This window comes from Corvus moneduloides, chromosome Z (genome assembly GCF_009650955.1).
Source record: "Corvus moneduloides isolate bCorMon1 chromosome Z, bCorMon1.pri, whole genome shotgun sequence".
Taxonomy (NCBI): domain Eukaryota; kingdom Metazoa; phylum Chordata; class Aves; order Passeriformes; family Corvidae; genus Corvus; species Corvus moneduloides.
This window is the reverse complement of record NC_045511.1, coordinates 29,757,557-29,774,668: the sequence shown is the minus strand read 5'-3', so window position 1 is coordinate 29,774,668 and position 17,112 is coordinate 29,757,557. Positions and strand designations below refer to the sequence as shown.

Below are 17,112 nucleotides of genomic sequence, written 5' to 3'. Positions count from 1 at the left end.
AAATGAATGCAACAGACTCTTATAAGGAGGGTCTATAGACTTAGGGAATGACAGCAGTGGGTATATCAATCAAAAGATAGGGAGGGATGCTGGGGAGCATGGGACCTGGCATGACAAAAAGGGTATGGGATAAGAGGCGGGTCCTCGCCTGGATTTTGCTGGGATAGAGTTAATTTTTGTCTTAATGGCTGGTACAGTGCTGTGTTTTTGATTCAGTAGGAGAATAATGTTGATAACACACTGATGTTTTAGCTGTTGCTAAGTAGTACTTGCTCTAAATCAAAGACTTTTTGGTTTCCTGTGTTCTGCCACATGAGCAGGTGCACAAGAAATTGAGAGGGGACACAGCCAGGACAGCTGATGCGAACTGGACAAAGGGATTTTCCATCACACGGAGTGTCATGCTCAGTGTACAAACTGGGGGGAGCTGGCCAGGTGTCACCAGTCACTGCTCAGGGACAGGCTGGGCACCAACCAGCAGGTGGTGTGCAGTTGTATTGTGCATCACTTGTTTTCCTTCAGTTGTATTATTGTTTTTCTCTCCTATTTATTACTGTTGTTGTTATTGTTGTAGTTGTTGTTGTTGCTATTTTATTACTGTTGTTGTTGTTGTTATCTTTACTTTGTTTCAATTATTAAACTATTCTTATCTCAGTCCACAAGTTTTGCCTCTTTCCTCCAATTCCTATTGCCATCCCACCATGGGGACGGGTGTGAGGGAACAGCTGCATGGTACTTAGTTGACAGCTAGGGTTAAACCATTACACCTGGTTTACACATGTTGCACCTGCTTAACTGAAATTATCTCATCACAGAAAGATCAAGTGCATGCTGCAGACATGGTGTTGGTTCATCAGTGAACCTAGTGCAGGCAGACAGAGCCAGAAGCTTGCAGAAAATGAACTTGGAAGATAGGTTCCTTTGATTGTAACAAAGGCAAAGTGAAACAGAACATTCAGGGTATTCTGAAATATTAGAAATAGTTTTAAATAAATTGTATGCATATTCATCCCTCCAGAATTAGTAAAAAATTTGCAGTGTAAACTCTGACTTCTAGAAATATTCAGGGGGAAAAAAAATCAAAACAGGAAATAAGAATATCTGGGAAAAAAGAAAAAAGGCAAATAATCCAGGAATGTAACAATTAGTGCTAGTAACCCATAAAAATGCATATAAAGGCATCCACTCAGTCGTTATTCGAGTAAAAACATTTATCTCTAGGACATGCCATACTGTTTCAAATAATCAAAACTGTCCAGAGACTTTTGAATGCTAAATGAGGTCCACTTCAACCAATGTAGAGGATAAATACCTCACCACTGCTATCTGGGTGACAAGATATATGGCATGAGCAGTTTCATGGAATTCCTCAACAATTTTTTCAACAATAACAAAAAATCTAAGTCAATCAAATAACTTACTCTTCTTCGGATCTCATCTCCATGCCCCAGTTCTGCAAAATGTATAATCATTGTTTAAATCTGACCCACATACTAAGACTCAGCTTTAATCTGTGCAAAAGCCACCCCAAGAAAGACAGATCAAAAAGTTGTGCTGAAGCTGTTCTGAGCAGAAGCAGGTGCTGAGTCAGTGGTGGTGATTCTATTTTCACTCTTTGTTTCTCCTGCCTCTTACTGCCCTGATGATGCTGTGTGTTGTTCACAGCCTGGGAGGTTCAGAGGATAGCTCTTTTTGAAAACACTCTCTGACAGAGACTTTCAGATGCTATTGCTAGAGGACATGTGAAAATGCTATTCATGCAAATAATTAGCCTTGTGCTTCCTGAAGCCTTCTCTCACAGCTGGCCTCTGGGGGAGCAGAGGGGCATGAATATGAAATAGTTGATAGAAGTATTGGGTCAACTATAATAACATGACTAATTTTATCTGGAAGATAATTTCTTTCACAGCTTTCATGCATTTCAGAGAATACTACCATTTGGCCTCTAGTGGCTTTGGGAATATTTTATTCTCAATTTCCTATTATTCTGGATCTCTCCCAGATGAAGAAATATCTTTCCTTAGTAAAGACATGGGCACATTCATTTGCACCTGTACTGCTTGTTTTACAGCCAGTTAGACTGGCTGCGTGATACGACATAGGAAAAATAATGAAAATGAGATAATATAACTTATGCAGAAATCCAGCATCAACATTGTTTTCCATTGGAGAGGCATGGCAGACCAGATTCAGGTATTGTCAAGAAATGAAAAATGCTTGTGAACTTTCCCTGGCCGATCCAAGGTGTTGTATTGCATTTTATGCCACTAAAACAGTAACAATGATAACAACAAACAAGCATGCCTGTCAGGCACATGTAAATGCAAGTTGAAATGACTGCTGTATGCCTCTCTCCCTGTTAGAAAAGTGTGGATAACTCACTGAAAAAGTTTTCTGATGATAGTACTGATCTGGGAGAAAGAATGTGGTAAATTGAAAAGCTGAGATTTTGGATTATGGCTGAGCACAGTTATAAGTGTAGCAACTACCTGGATTGGTTCACTGTCTTCTGGCTAGGTAATTTCTGTATTTTCTCAAGGTGTTATGTTTCTAATTGCAGGATATCTGAATGCTGTACAAGGGTAACAAATTTTATCATTCTTCGCAGAGCTCTGAAAGGTGGCAGTTGTGCACTACTTTTTAGAGTAGCTGCCTAAAGATTCATTGCATCTGATGATATATTATTCCTCATTCTTTGCTCTTCTTGAGTTAAAAACCCCAAAGAGACACAGATTTCTGGTTAAATTTAGTGCTGAGATATTTCCCCATTTGTTTTCATTAAAAATTCCCTGATCCTTTTCTGACCCACTCAGAATATGAGCTCAGTGGAAAAGTTGGTGAACCCAGACTGATCACTAATGAGCTGGAGCTGACTTCTGCACTTCATGGAGATGAATTTTATCTTGCATTTATTCAATTATAACCAGAACCTTGAAAAAAAATGGGGTCTAGTCCACAGATAACTGAAGGCAATAAAACTTTTAAACATGTTTTGAAAGTCCTTGGATGAATTTTTTGTTTATGCCCCTTGCATGTGGATTCTCACTGAAATCTGAAATTCAAGCCCTAGAAATAAAAGGTCAGTATTCTAAAAAGAAAAGAAAGACATAATTATTATGTGCAATTGAAGAAAAAGTATTTTGAATGGGTAAAGGTTATATCTGGGCTTATAACAGATCCATTTTTCACTGTTTATCTAGACCTGCCAGTGTAACCTGAAACACTCCTGTGAGATCATCAGACGGAAGATTTATAGCTAGCTGGGATTCATTTAATCTGACTGAAGAAAACCAAAGTCTACGAGAACTTCTACAGGAGATCTGGTTCTTACTGGTATCAGTGTCCTGGTTTCTGTGTGATTGAAGCTGCCCTGATTATATACCATACTAGGGAGGTAACTCTCAGATGCCACCAGCCCCATCACCGTTACCTGGGAAGCTTACATGGGCCGTGCTGGTCTTGCTCAGTCCAGAAGATGGTATCTGTCCTGAACAGCTTTGACAGAAACCGACAGCTTAGCAAACAGATGAGAAGCCCATGTGGCAAGAATTTGGCATGAAAACACACCCTAAGAAGGCAGACACAGCATTGTGCTGTGTGGAGCTGAGATGCAGTTAACACAGGCTGCCCCCTCTTGATGGCAGCATGAATGCACTTTGCTGTCAATGGTGGTTTTACTGCATAACGATAAAAAATTGGGAGCAGCGTCCCCTGCACTGAGAGTGTGATTCTCCTCTGGAAGGGATAATTATGCATGGGCTGTTTACTCCTGGTAAAACAGTTAAGTGATATCCATGCCACTTGCAGAAAAGCCTAGATTACGTGGGCATTCCCTGTAAAAGCATGCAGTAATCAGGCAGATCCACATACCTTTTCTCCTTCACAACCGGGCATGAAAGGACTAGATGGCTAGAAGCTGTATTTATCTTCTTCAGCTGCTTTCTCTTCAGCTGCTTGTGCAGTTCCTGCAGTGCGATGGGGTTTGATGAAATTACAAGGATGTAAATTTGACAAGGTATTCCCATGTCTGTTGGGATGCAGACAGTTTTATGAGTTTTCCAGACTTGCAAGGCATTTAATTGGGCAGGCGTAGCTCCCAGGAGAAGGTATTTTTAGTTCTGTTGAGTAATATACTACCTCCACTGGTCAGATTTATACCATACTCAAGCTATCTGAACTGTCATGCTTTTCTCTTGCGTTATTGTTAACTGCATGACAGATCACACTGCATTTGTCCGAAGTATAGCAGCACATGTGCATCACCTTGGCATCCGTCTCTGGCTTATAATTGTACATCTGTTGGTTGTCATTCAGAGCTCTTTCACACTTAAATGCATGTACTCACCAGGAGCTAATCACCAAAGCTTGCCCACAGTGCCATCTAAAGATGGAAATCTTTGGATGGGATACCCTTCCAAACAGATTATTGGCCATATTGCCATGAGGACAATCTCACAAGGAAAACGTCTCCTTTGATTACTCTGCATGACTTCCCCTTTAATGCAATTTTTAACTGTCATTTTCAAACTTTTTTGCACCTCTTCCTGTAACATCCCATCTTTGACATTTTTCTCCAAGCACCAAATCTTGTAAAGGTCTCACAACATCTGAACTTCTCTGTTACATCATGGAAGTACATGCTTTAAAGAAGCCATTCATAATTAAACCCTGCTTTTTCACATCTTCTGTACATACAACTGTAACAGTTCTTAGTTCCTAGTTCCTAGTTTTCTAGGTGGATTCTAGAGTCTGGGTTTTTAAACTAATATAATGCTGGATCCTTCCTAAATTCACAAAGGTCTCTGCCAAACAGGGAGACGTTGTAACAATCCTTCCTTAATCCACTCCTCCTACCTAGCATTTTCAGATGTGTATTTTTTATTCAGACTACCTTCCAAATTTTAAAAACTCATGATTAGATTTTTTAATGCCTGATTCATCTATTTTGAGAGAAAATCCTAAGCTGAATACTTCTTTATGAATTGCAAATAACATTTTCATTGACTTTTTTTCACCCATGATGCTTACAATTCTTTTAACTGGAATAAATATTCTAGCAGAAAATGAACTGCAAGGAACAGATTTTTTGATGTAAAATGAAAGGATCTATTGCTTCATGGAAGTTTCTTCTTGAAAACAGAATGTGAAAATGAAGACAGTTGCTTTTCCATAAAGAAAGGCAACCTTCACTGTCTGAACTTAATCACAGTCTTCAGTTTGGAATATATTCTTCATTCCATGTTTTTTAAATCAATTCACAGCATCATAAAGCTTCCCTAATATATTGACACTCCCTCCAATATTTTACTCAGTCAGATGACCAAATTCCACTTAAATTAATAGCAGCTCAAAGCCAATCAAATACAGTAGATTTTCTTTCTACATGTGATTACACTATGGGGGTCAGGAGATAATTGACTGCAAAAAAATACAAAATTTTGAAAGAATTTTCCAACTTTAGGTACAATTGAACTTGGAACAACTATTCTAAATATTTATGCTATGCTTGAAGTTATCTGGAATGCTACTGAAGAGTTTCTAAAAGATTTTCAGTCTGACATTGACTCCCTTTATGTAGTAATAAAGACCTAATTTTAATTATAACATTGTGACTCATTCTGGTTGGGCAAAGGATCCTTAAAAGAACCTGTCCCCATTGCATTGGGTAGCATTAGGTAACAAGGACCACAGGGTGAAATGCCCAACAAAGCAGCTCCAGGACTGGAAAACATTTCTTTCTGGTGCAGGAAGTGCTGTCACTATTTCATTCAGTTGGGACCGTGAGGTGGGTGATGGAGTCAACACTGGCACCAGGGCTCAGGGGTTTGTGTTGGGATCCAGGCCCTGAGCCCACAGCACACCCAGGGCTGGATTCTAGGTGAATCACAACTTTGGAAGGCCCATCTAGCTCTGTAGTATCCCAAAGCAGCTGGACAGTGGCTCAGGTCAAGGAGGGATTCCTGTTGGGCTCTCATTGTGTTCCTGGGGAAATGCTGCCTTCACAGGCCTGGCGGCAAAGCTCCTAGAAGAGAATAGAGAGTGGAGACAGGAGCCCACCGAGGCAGGGCTGAGGTCTGAGCTTCAGGGCATTGCCTGGCTGAGCACCCTCCCCTGTGCTTCCTTCCTCAAAGGAAGCCCAAGGTTGCAGAGTATTCCCTGGCACTGGGAGGACGCAGATGCAGGTTGCCTAAGTGGAAGCGTCTTCATCAAAGAAGAGATGTCAGGATCTGACTGAGGCAGGTAAGCCAGCCCACAGCAGGCTCACAAACAGCTGCTGGCTGTACCTCAGCAAAGGGCAACGGAGCCTGGGGAGAAAAAAGCTGCCACTTTGCTCTGCAACCTGGCAGCTGCTCCAAGACACAGCTCTGCTGAAAGCCTGGCCGGCTGTACACTGTGTTTCCCTGGAGCAGATACAAAACCTGTAACCCAGTTCTCACTGCTACAGTTGCTGGCAACCATGAGGACTGACCTGCTGTGGCCAGTTAAGAGAGCCAGATCCCATCCCTGCAGCAGTCTTTGCATCTTTCCAAAAATGGCCTAGGGACAGAAGGCTCTGGGGCAAGCAGACCTCTGATGAAGGCAACTCTAGGCCCATTAGGAAGCAGAGGAACAAACCTTCATGGCTGGGACAGGCAGGTCCTAGTGGGTTTCTGCCCTGCTTCCTGGGCTTGTGGAGGAAAGCCCAGTGGAGAGTGGCCAGCAATGTCAATTGTCAGCTGTGTGGAGGAAGGAGGTTCCAATGCCTCCTCTGCTTTGGGGCAAGGGAAGGTTCTGTGTGAAGGTCAGCCTGGAGAGGCAGAGGACAGGGCTTTCCCTAACATTGCAGGGGTGAAGTGGAGGAAGATGGGGTTCTGATTGCATCTGGGTGACACTGGACTCACAGACGAGCATGGTGAACGTACTGGGTCTGGCTAGGATGGAGTTAAATTTCCTGGTAGCAAACATTATAGAGATGTTTTTTGTACTTGTAGCTACAATGGTGTTGATAGCAGACCAATGCTTTGGTCATGTTGAACAGGCCTCACACAGCAACAAGGCTGTTTATTCATACTCTATCTGATGGCCAGTAGGCTGGAGGTGGGAAAGAGTGTGGGAGCACACACATAGCCAGGACAGCTGACTCAAAATAATCAAAGGGGATATTTCATACTATATGATGTTGTACTTGGCAGCAAAACAGAAGTGAAGGATCATGGGAGGGATTTGTTATTAAGGTGTTTGTCTTCCAAAGTAATCACTACACATACTGAGGCCCTACCTCCCAGGACACCACCTGATGATGAGAAAGAGAGAACAAATATTTTTACTTTGCTTCCATGCATAGCCTTCGGTTTTCTTCATTGAACTGCCTTTATCTTGACTCACAAGCTTTTTCATCTTATTTTCTCCCCTGTCCTGTTGAGTGATAGAGCTGTTCATGGCCACTCGGCATCCAGCTGAGGTCAACCCACCACAGTTCTTTTTGGCATCCAGTATGTGGATTGAGACAATGGGAGTTTTGAATTGAGCATGCTATAGCTATAGCAGTTAGGAACTGGCAGGTTTCTGTGTCTTTGAAGTTGGCTTGCTGCACTGAATACCTCTTTATTTTGTTGAGCTTTGGAACATGTTAATACATTGACAACACCAACAAGTAGAATAAAAAAGTGTGCTAGGTGGGCAGCAGGGTTTATAGGGGTGGGAGTCTGTGATTTGATTTCTAATGAATTAAATCACAGAGTCTCTAGAATCTGGTGAAGAAGTCAAGCCTGAGTTCTTTTGGTATTGAGAAAACATTTGGGGCTGGCAGTTAGAGCAAAGCAGGGCTAGTGAGCAGCAGGGCACCTGGGCTTCCTGGAAAACAACAGGATCTAGCCCTCCTTTCCCCATCCTCACCTCTTACAGGATGCATCTTCTGCCAGTTGTACCTGTGCTGAGGGTTGATGGTTATGTCTGCTTCCTTGGTGTTGCAGGTAGTTTTGCATCTATGTCCCATTACTTAGCTGAACCTGGAGCCTCAAAAGGCCCGGCTGAAGTCTGCCTCATGAGGGAGCTGTGTTCCCAGGAAAAGAGAGTGAGTTGATTTCCCCCAGGATATCAGTCCTAGAGACCCAGAACGGGGTTGAAGGAAATCTCCCTTCCCTCTTCTCGTACTCCCTGTCGAAGGAGTGTCTCTACACAGCCCCCAGTGGTGTCCCATAGAGACACAGGAGCAGAGAACATGAGGATTTAAGGCTGTGGGGGACAGGATACGGGGAAAACAGGATGACTGCCTACCTGTAGGAGGGATCCACTTCTGGAGGAGTTTCCTTATGCTCAGTCTCTATATTGAACAGGGCCCCACCTCAGGCCAAGCTGGGGGGTGTTCAGTCCTCACAAGGCTGGAGGACCTTCCTTGTAACCCAGTATTGGTGCATTGAGGTTAGGAGAGTGTTGGCAGTTCTGGGCAGAGAGAATACAGAGCCCTACCCCCTTCAGCCCCTTCAGGGTCCTGAGGACTGCACTGACTGGCTGCATCAGGACCAAATATGCTGGGAGTGGCCACAAAATTTCAGTTGGCATAAAAATGTTCATAATTTTTTTAAATTTTCCAAGACTCAAACCAAAATACTTGACAGATAGATTTCAGCTTTTCAAGTAGGTAGGCAAAAGGAGGAGGAATGGGAGATTAAGATGAAGGAAGGAAAGAAGAAACGCATCTGGAGAGACAAATATAAAAAGTGAAATGAGCAGAAGCAAGCCAAACACAACTGCAATTTTCATTGCTGTTGTTGAAATAACCAAAATTCTGGGATTCAATAACAAGAAAATTTAATGTGGAGAAAAATAATGATATGATGAACATTAAGCTAGGATTTAGCATAGATGAAAGAAAAAAACTTTAAGAAATTGTAATAGTCCCCACTATAAATGCTCTGGGTTTGGTTAACATGTCATTTTTTTAAAAGCAAGACAATTCTGTTTTGCCCACGAACCAGCCTCCTTCTCCAGCCACTGGGTGGCCACAGCTGTAAATGGAAGACATAAAAACTGAAGGGTAGATGCACATGCAAGCACTCAGCGCCTCAGTGGGTAAAAATCAGAGCAGTTCAGCAGCTTTGGCCATCCCAGAATAATATCTCTTGCTGTCAAGCTCCATTTTCACATAACTTCTATAGAAACTAAACCTACAAATGGAACAGGATGCAGAGTTATTTTTTGTTTATCTCTTTGTTTGTATTTTCAGGCATGATTCTGAGCCAGCAAGCCAATCTCAATCCAGCAGTAAAATAGCAGGTGCATAGGGACATAGAAAGTCTGAGGCTAAGCCTGAAAACCAAGGTGATGTGTCAGGATTAGGGCAGAGTCAAGGAGATACAAGGCAATGAGTTACCTTAGTGAAGATACTACAGAGTAGCACAGGTAGGGGTCAGCAGTAAAGTCTGAGCGTAAAAGCAGCTTCCAAGTGCAAGAGGGGCACACTCTCACCTTTAGTTTTCTTCACAAGAGCTCCTGTTAGTGACAGAGCAGACCCTGGACTCTGCAACTCAAACTCTTTAACTCAGCCAATACTCAACACCTTGAAATCAGAATTATTCCAGCAGTCACATGGTGACAGCAAAAAAGATAAGTCAGGGAAGGGGCTGTTTTTTTTGTTTAACAGAGGTGAAGAATAGCCTTAATAGCTGTAAAACTGGTGCAGCTAATGGCTGGAGGATGTCTGGGCTGTAGTAATTATGAAATGATAGCGTTTTTGAGTTTCAGAGAATTAAGGAATGTGGTAAGGAGAACTACTAGCTTGGACTTCCATAGAGAAAACTTTGGCCCAGTTGAGAGAGTCTCTTTGGAGGCACTTCAAAGAAGGTATTGAGGTGCTGGGGTGAGTCCAGAGAAGGGCAGTGAAGTTGGTGAAAGGTCTAGAGGATAAGTCCTATTAGGAGAAGCTGAGGGACCTGGAGTTTGTTTAGTCTGAAGAAAAGGAGGCTCAGGGGTGACCTTCCTGCTCTAAAACTCCCTGAGAGAAGGTCGTAGCTAACTGGGGGTTGGCCTCCTCTCCCAGGCAATTAGTGACAGGATGAGTTGGATATCAGGAGGAATGTCTTGATGGAAAGGATTGTTAAAAATGGGCAAGGGCTGCCCAGGGAAGTGGTGAAGTCACCATCCCTGCAGGTGTTCAAGAAAGGACTGGACATAGCATGACCTAGCTGACAAAGTGGTGATCAACCAAAGATTGGACTCGATAGTCCAGAGGTCTTTCCCAGCCTAAATGATTCTGTGATTCTGTGCAGAAGTACCATCCCCGTATGCCAAAAGACAAGTGCTGGAGGCAGTGGGTGGCGGGGTTGGGGGGAAGAAAACCAGTCTGAACAAGAGAGTTTTGCCTGTGACTCAGTAAAGAAAAGAGTTTACGACCTTTGGAAGAAGTGGAACTCCACTCAGGAAGACTACCAAGACTACCAAGATGCAAGTTTGTATGGAGAGAAAATTTAAAGAGCCAAAGCCCACCTAGAACTTAATTTGGCTACTGCAGTAGCCAGCAAAACGTTTCTATCAATACATCTGGTGAGCTAGAAGACATAGATGGGGAACAGAATGATGGCCTGATAATCCAAGGAAAAAAATTAGCAATTGATACACCACTTAGACACACACAGGTCTATGGGGGCAAATGGGATCCTCCCAAGGGTACATGGTTTAGTGGTTGATTTGAAGCATAAGGTTAAATGTTGGATTTGATCACCTAAATGATTCTATGTTGATATGTTTATATGGAAATAAAAATAGTCTTAATGTGTAGACACAGCAGACAGATGACAAGATCTTAGAGGCTGTCCTCTCTATAAATGGATCTAATTACTGGAGGTAAATAATAAGACAATTTCAGAGGAAAGTTTACTACATTTGTGCAGAAAGGAGATTATGAACGAACAACAAAAATCAAAGACATTGTTTACATGGCCCTTATTTTTACAGAACTGGTAATAGGTTGAAACCATGGTCCATCCTGGCCCTACAAAGTTATTAACTGGAATCCTTTTATTATAATAATGTAATACAATTGTATCACATAAGTTTGTATTTGAAAATAATGAACAATAATTAATTAATAAGAAAATAGGGAGTGCAGGGCTGGTTTTTGCAATTAAAGACCAGACCAAAAGTGCAGAGTCTAAATGAAGCCAGATCCAAAAACGTTTTAGACATGGATGAGCATGTGATGCCAACCATGAGCAACATGACCTTCCTGTTCCACAGAACAGTCTCAGAAGAAAAGTTGGTTTGATCAGTGTAGTGGCTCCTAATGTAACTTCTTTGTCCTATGTGGGAGACCACACAGTCTGAGAGAGAAGTCAGGAGGGTCAGTGTAGTAGTTCCAGCCTTACTGTGTGTAGTCTCTAAGGATGTAGGGTCCCCTGCGTTTCTCCCAAGATATTAATGAATTCTCCCCTTTTCCTCCCCAGGGTTTTGTTTAAGCTCTCTTCTCAGTCTCTCTGGATGCTCATCAAGTTTCTTTAGTCTTTCCTCATAATCTCTTCAACTGGGTTACCTCTTGCAGGTCTCTTCTGTGTCTCTCTTGAGGGACTCTGGACAATATCTGCTACAGACTGGTAGAGAATGCCCAATTCCTGACAGACTTACTCAAATTCTGTGTCTCACATTTGGCTCTTGCCTCACTGGCATTCACAGTCTGCCCTTTCTGAAAGCATCTCCACACTTTCTCCATGACACTTTTACAACTCTCATAGCAGTTAACAAGCTGCTTACCTGTAAACCGTTCCCTTATTCTTCTCTATTCTTTCATACTAAATTTCAGCCAGGCCCAGCCCATACCACCTGACACAATCTAGCCCTTATTCTATAAACAGTCCTGTAACTCTTTCTATATATTAATTTCATATAATCATCATGTTTCAGTCATCCCCATGGCTTATGAAACTCAGTAGATTTCCAACCATGCTGTTGATATTTCTACTGTAGTTAGAACCATTGTTTCTTGGAGGCAGACTTGGGGAATGGGTTAATATAATCAACTTGCCAACAACCTTCACCAAGCTTTTGTCTTGAAATTGTCATCAGCAATAAATGCAATTCAGGGACCCTGAAAGCAAAGGCAAGGTTTGGTCTAATCTTATCACTGAACTAAATACAAGGTGCAGAGCACTGAAGTCGCCACAGCATCTCTAGACTGTGCATACCTGGTTCTCAGAGAAAGCTCAAGGCTCAAGACAGGTAATCACAAGCTGCAGAAAATTGGATTGTTCATCCCTTGCAACATATGAACATTTTTTTTTCAGTAGGGCTTCTACTGGCTTCATTTCAGATCAACAGCTTTGTTCGGCTGCTGTTATTTCCTTACTTACTTTTCTGTGATTACCTTCTTACTGGGGACTCCAGAAATATGTAATAAAAGAAAGCAATATGCAGTATTTTATGTGGGCTCATTGCAGGTCATTAAAAAAAATGTATGATAACCAGTTGAATCCCCTTATTTCCTTCACCCCTTGCTGAGACCAGGAGTACAGACAGTTCTGTTTCATCTTTGTTTTGTTTTACCCCCTCTACAGGGAGATAGTAGAGTAGTGTGTGGGGTGATGTCTTTGTTTATTTGAACTTCTGTTAAGACCTTGCTTGTTCTGCTCAGGCACCACTTGAGGTACGACCTGAGGAGAGTATGAGTAACTTACAGCAGCAGAGGACCGAGTCCACCAGGGTATAGCTTAGCAGTGTAGCAGTGTCAAAATGGAATCAGAGCCTGGTTAAAAGATGTCATTTGTAGACTCCACCAACATTACCACAGGGTGTTTGTGGCCAGCTTGAGCCATGACATCAAGATAAAATGCAAAACCCTTTGGGATGGTGAGGAGAAGCACACAAATGTGTCATCCTCCAAGCAGTAACCAGTTTTCTTCAGAGTACAGATCCAGGCCATGTTCTTTGAGAAGCTGAACATGACTGTTTTGTACCTTGGCACTCAAGACAGCCCTGCAATTTGCATCCTGCCTCTGAAGACTTAATTTCAAAGTAAGAGAATAATCTGTTAACAAGTACAGAAACCATGGTGATGACTGTACTTCCACAAACCTAAATTATTTTTCCAATTATGGAAGGAGCTGTGAAATGCAATCTCGGCCACTAAAGCTCTCCTACACATCATACAGATGTTCACAGCTTTCCTCATGCTGTGAAATACTCATCAAAATAGAAGCCTAATTAACACCTCTTATAAAGTCTGCAAAAAGTGACTCACCAGAGTTATGCTGTGAGCAGCAAAAACTGGATTCCTTGGACATCAGCAGCAATATCATTCACACATGTACCCATGTCAGCCCTTGTAAAGGTGCACATGATCAAGAGAATTAGGGTAGAACTGAGACATATGATTTTCCAGACTCCAAATTATAACCAAATGATTACTTTCACAACACAGTTAAGACAAAGAAACACAAGTTGTTCTAAAAGGCTGCTTCAATTATTAGCTGTTTATGACAATCTGAGTACACAAGGACAATCAGAGGAAGAAAAGGGAGAGGTTTATATTTCTTTTTAAAATAAACTTTTAATGTGCTATATAGGCATGATCACTACAAGATCTTCCACCTATACGCAATACTACACACTGTTAACACACTGCATTTTCACTGTACATTAAAAAATCTGGGAAGAATATTCCTTCACTGGAAAAATATCATACAATCACTTAAATAAACAAAGACAACATTACAGTGCAAACAAAATCCTGGTTTTATTTATTCTGCAATTACTGAATACTTTCTAAAAGTCTTTTAGAAAAATAATAAAAAAACCTTCCCATGGACAACCAATACTTTCTGAGATGATTTCCTCTTGCTGAACCAAGAACCTTGATCTGATCCTTGAAGCTGTAATAAGCTGTATACACATTTGTATGATGCATATTCCCATGATTTGTATGAAGCAATGAATCCCAACCCAAAATCTGCAGACAGCAATAAAATGGCACTTGCTGGCTTCATCTGACTTTTGATCAGACCCATGACAAGAAAGGTCTGGTACAATAGTTATCCCCATGAATTAAAGACAAAGTGCTTAAGGAAGCCAGACAAGGCCTTGGTTAATGATGCTGCTGTTGGTTTCTACTGGTAATTGCTGTTAGACAGAGTAGAGGCATACTTTTTTTTTCCTTTAAAGAAGAAAAACAGGCCATGGAACAGCAACCATGCCAGATTCAACATGCAAAAGAAGAAACATGACATATTTCTGTCCCAAAGAGCATGATAGTGTCGCTTGAACCCGCAAAGGCCAAGATTCAGACAGAGCAGATATCACCTGATTCCTAATCTGTGTGAGCTCTGCCACCTTCATAAACTCCTACGCTGGTGAGAGAATATACTAATTTAAAAGTGCCTGTATGCTCTTGTCAGTTGGGTGATGTTAAGAGAGTAAAGAGTTATGCAAAGACTTTAGGGAAATAAAAAAACAGGTAGGTGAGTACATGAAAAAGGGGATGGTTGTTTTCACTTGGAGAGGAATGTTGTCTCTTTGTCCTCACTGTGCCACCCTTCTCGGAAAACTGGAAAACCTATTGCAACACAGCTTCCGATTCTGGGTGAGACAGAGACAGTTTGACCCACTACCGTTGCTGCACAGAATGACACTGGGCTCTTCACATACATATGATCCACTTCTGTTCAATCTGCATTGGATGTCATATAAAGGATAAGGCAGGCTTAAAAAGAAACAGAATATTTAGCACCAGTGACAGTATATGGGTCATCCTTGAGGTTCTTATCAGAGTAGACAATACAATGAAGCACTACTTTTACAGGCAGTAAGTGGTTATTCCATTACAATTTTCAGATCTGCACTTCTTTCTAAGCATACATAAAAAAATAGTAGTAGCTAAGAAAGCTGAATTAAATAGCACACAATTTCACAGTCCTATTGCTGTCTGTAAAATACATAACCTGCATAAAACCAGTTTGCTACTATACCAGCTGATGGGTTAATGCACAACATTCTAGACGTATGTGGGAGATGGCACAACACGAGGACTATAAGGCTATAGATTCCCCAGTTCCAGCCTGTGTACAATTATAACTTTTCACTTACCTCACTGAATGAGCACACAGAGCATTTAGAAAATATGTCCCAAATGGATGGGCACTGAGTTGGCAGGACTAAGATACAGAACGGCTTCTACAGTGCTTCTGGCTGTCAGTGACTGAAATACACAGCAGGAGGCAGGCTTCTGCTCATGGTGAAAAAGAACACTGGCCAGAAGGTATGTGCCAACGGGGCTGTGCTTTAAGAATGCCTTGGCAGACGTGAAAAACAAATTCCGCTCTGCTATATACCACAGTTCTCACAGCTGCAAAAGCCATCTTGTGGAAAGGCAGTGTGACACACATGCTAGCCTGCTACATCAGTAGGACAGCTGTTTGATCCAGATGAATGAGCAAGTGAAGATTTTGCCTATTAAAGCTTTATAAAAGCCTTTGAACACCCTCATGCATAAATACTAACCCACATATCAAAATTACTTATCCTAACTACTTAAAACATCATGGTGTAACTGCCCCAAACAGAATTAGCTGCCTGTACCTACAAATGAAACTTGCAAATGAAGACAGTAAACATTAAGAGATTATTGTACCAAAAAAGGATAAAAATATATAACAAACTACTGTTTAATTACATCCCCTATTTGTAAGTAATTGACCATGATTCACTCTCACAAAATTATTTTAAGTTTGTGTGTCTAACAGAAGTTCAATATTTGACTACCCTGAGAAACTGCATTAAAAAATCCCAAACCCATCAAGCTGTGACCAGAGCTAGAGACTTGCCTGTTAAGCAGCTCCTTCTCAGGTCTATCAAGAACACCCTAGGGTCCCTCAGAGTAAGGTTACTCTTTCTCCTGGAGAAGTTTCTCAGGGTAGCAAGAGAATAAAAGTTGTTGGTTTTTTACTGCTGAGAAGAACTTGTTGGTTCTTCTCAAAACATGAAGGAAGAACTTTTGTTGGGAAGCACTTTCATTCACATAGAAGGTCTGGGAAGGTTATCTGCTCTCCTTGCACTAAAATAAGTGTTCTTTCTCTTACGCAGCAATACAGTTCTAGAGGCATGCTGCAGCACAAGTCTATCACACACACAGTCCCACAGACAACTCTGCAGAGAGCCCACATTCACAAGACTAAAGGCTGCCTCTCCCCATCATAGACTCAAGCTCTGAATTCTGGCAACGAATTTTGTGCAACCCAGCTTATCTCTCACCTCCCATCCACAGGAAGGGGTGAGACCAGGTTGTTAGAGAGTCCGTACAGCCACGGGGTAGAGCAAGGACAAGTGTTCTGCTCCTTTGATAGGCAACTTTTTTGTGGTGTAGTAGTGGATGACTTCAGGAACACTGTCGAAGGGAGGGCTGTTCTGACCCAGGATGTATTTCTCTTTGGTTTTCATCAGCTTCATATGCATAAAACCTTGACTGCTCCTGCAAGGAAAGCAAAGTGTAAGTTCATGCTTGTGCATAGAGAGGAGGGGTGCAGCACCGTAACAGGCTCTCCTCATGGAGGGGAATGCAGAACAAAATGCCAGTAGTTGCTGGGTGACAGCCTGAGACAGTGGCCAGACTTGACAGAGTGACTGCTAGTTGCAAACCCATGGACAGTCCACCACAAAGGCAGCCTAAGGTAGTATTTTGTTTTCAGCACCTGTGCTGCCTGGATCCACGTGTAAGGCTGTCTCACTCAGAAGGTAATCCCGAGGTGTGCCAGAGGACAATCCATTTCCTTCCCATGGCCCCTCCCTCCAGCCCCTTCAATATTTTCCTATGAACACTTAGTTTTCATTATAGCAAGTCATTACTTCTGGACCCAAAAATATTTGTGGTGCTGGCCTGTCAGAGGCCTTAGGGTCCCTTCACAGGCATGAGTGGGCCATAAACCTTGCTCAGCTAGGCAAGATGTCCTGTTCTACCCTGTGGATGCCTCAGAACAGACCTTACCCATGCCACCCTGGCAGTAAACGTCCAGAACATATTTCTGTGTAATCTGGCGGCTTCAGGTGGGAAAACTTCTCCAGATGAGCATGTTCCCAAGGTTCATGGTATAATACTGCACTATACTGAGCACTATAATGAGCAAGGGCTGCTATCCTGTGGTCTTTTTGCAGGCA

The 17,112-nt window shown here is 42.1% G+C and overlaps 1 protein-coding gene across 3 annotated transcripts in view; it reads right to left on the bottom strand.

The window, feature by feature from the left end:
• The window catches only part of SHB (SH2 domain containing adaptor protein B), an 80,784-nt gene that overhangs the window by 6,457 nt on the left and 57,215 nt on the right, over positions 1 to 17,112 (bottom strand). For 2 of the 3 annotated variants that reach the window (XR_004237575.1, XM_032096575.1), the window contains exon 6: positions 16,213 to 16,429. Coding sequence is in view for 2 of the 3 variants with exons in the window: in XM_032096575.1 (XP_031952466.1) it covers positions 16,246 to 16,429 (184 nt within the window). In the remaining variant the exon portion in view is untranslated. Of the gene's footprint in view, positions 1 to 13,496; positions 16,430 to 17,112 lie in introns of those variants that run through there. The other variant, XM_032096574.1, reaches the window with a different exon arrangement.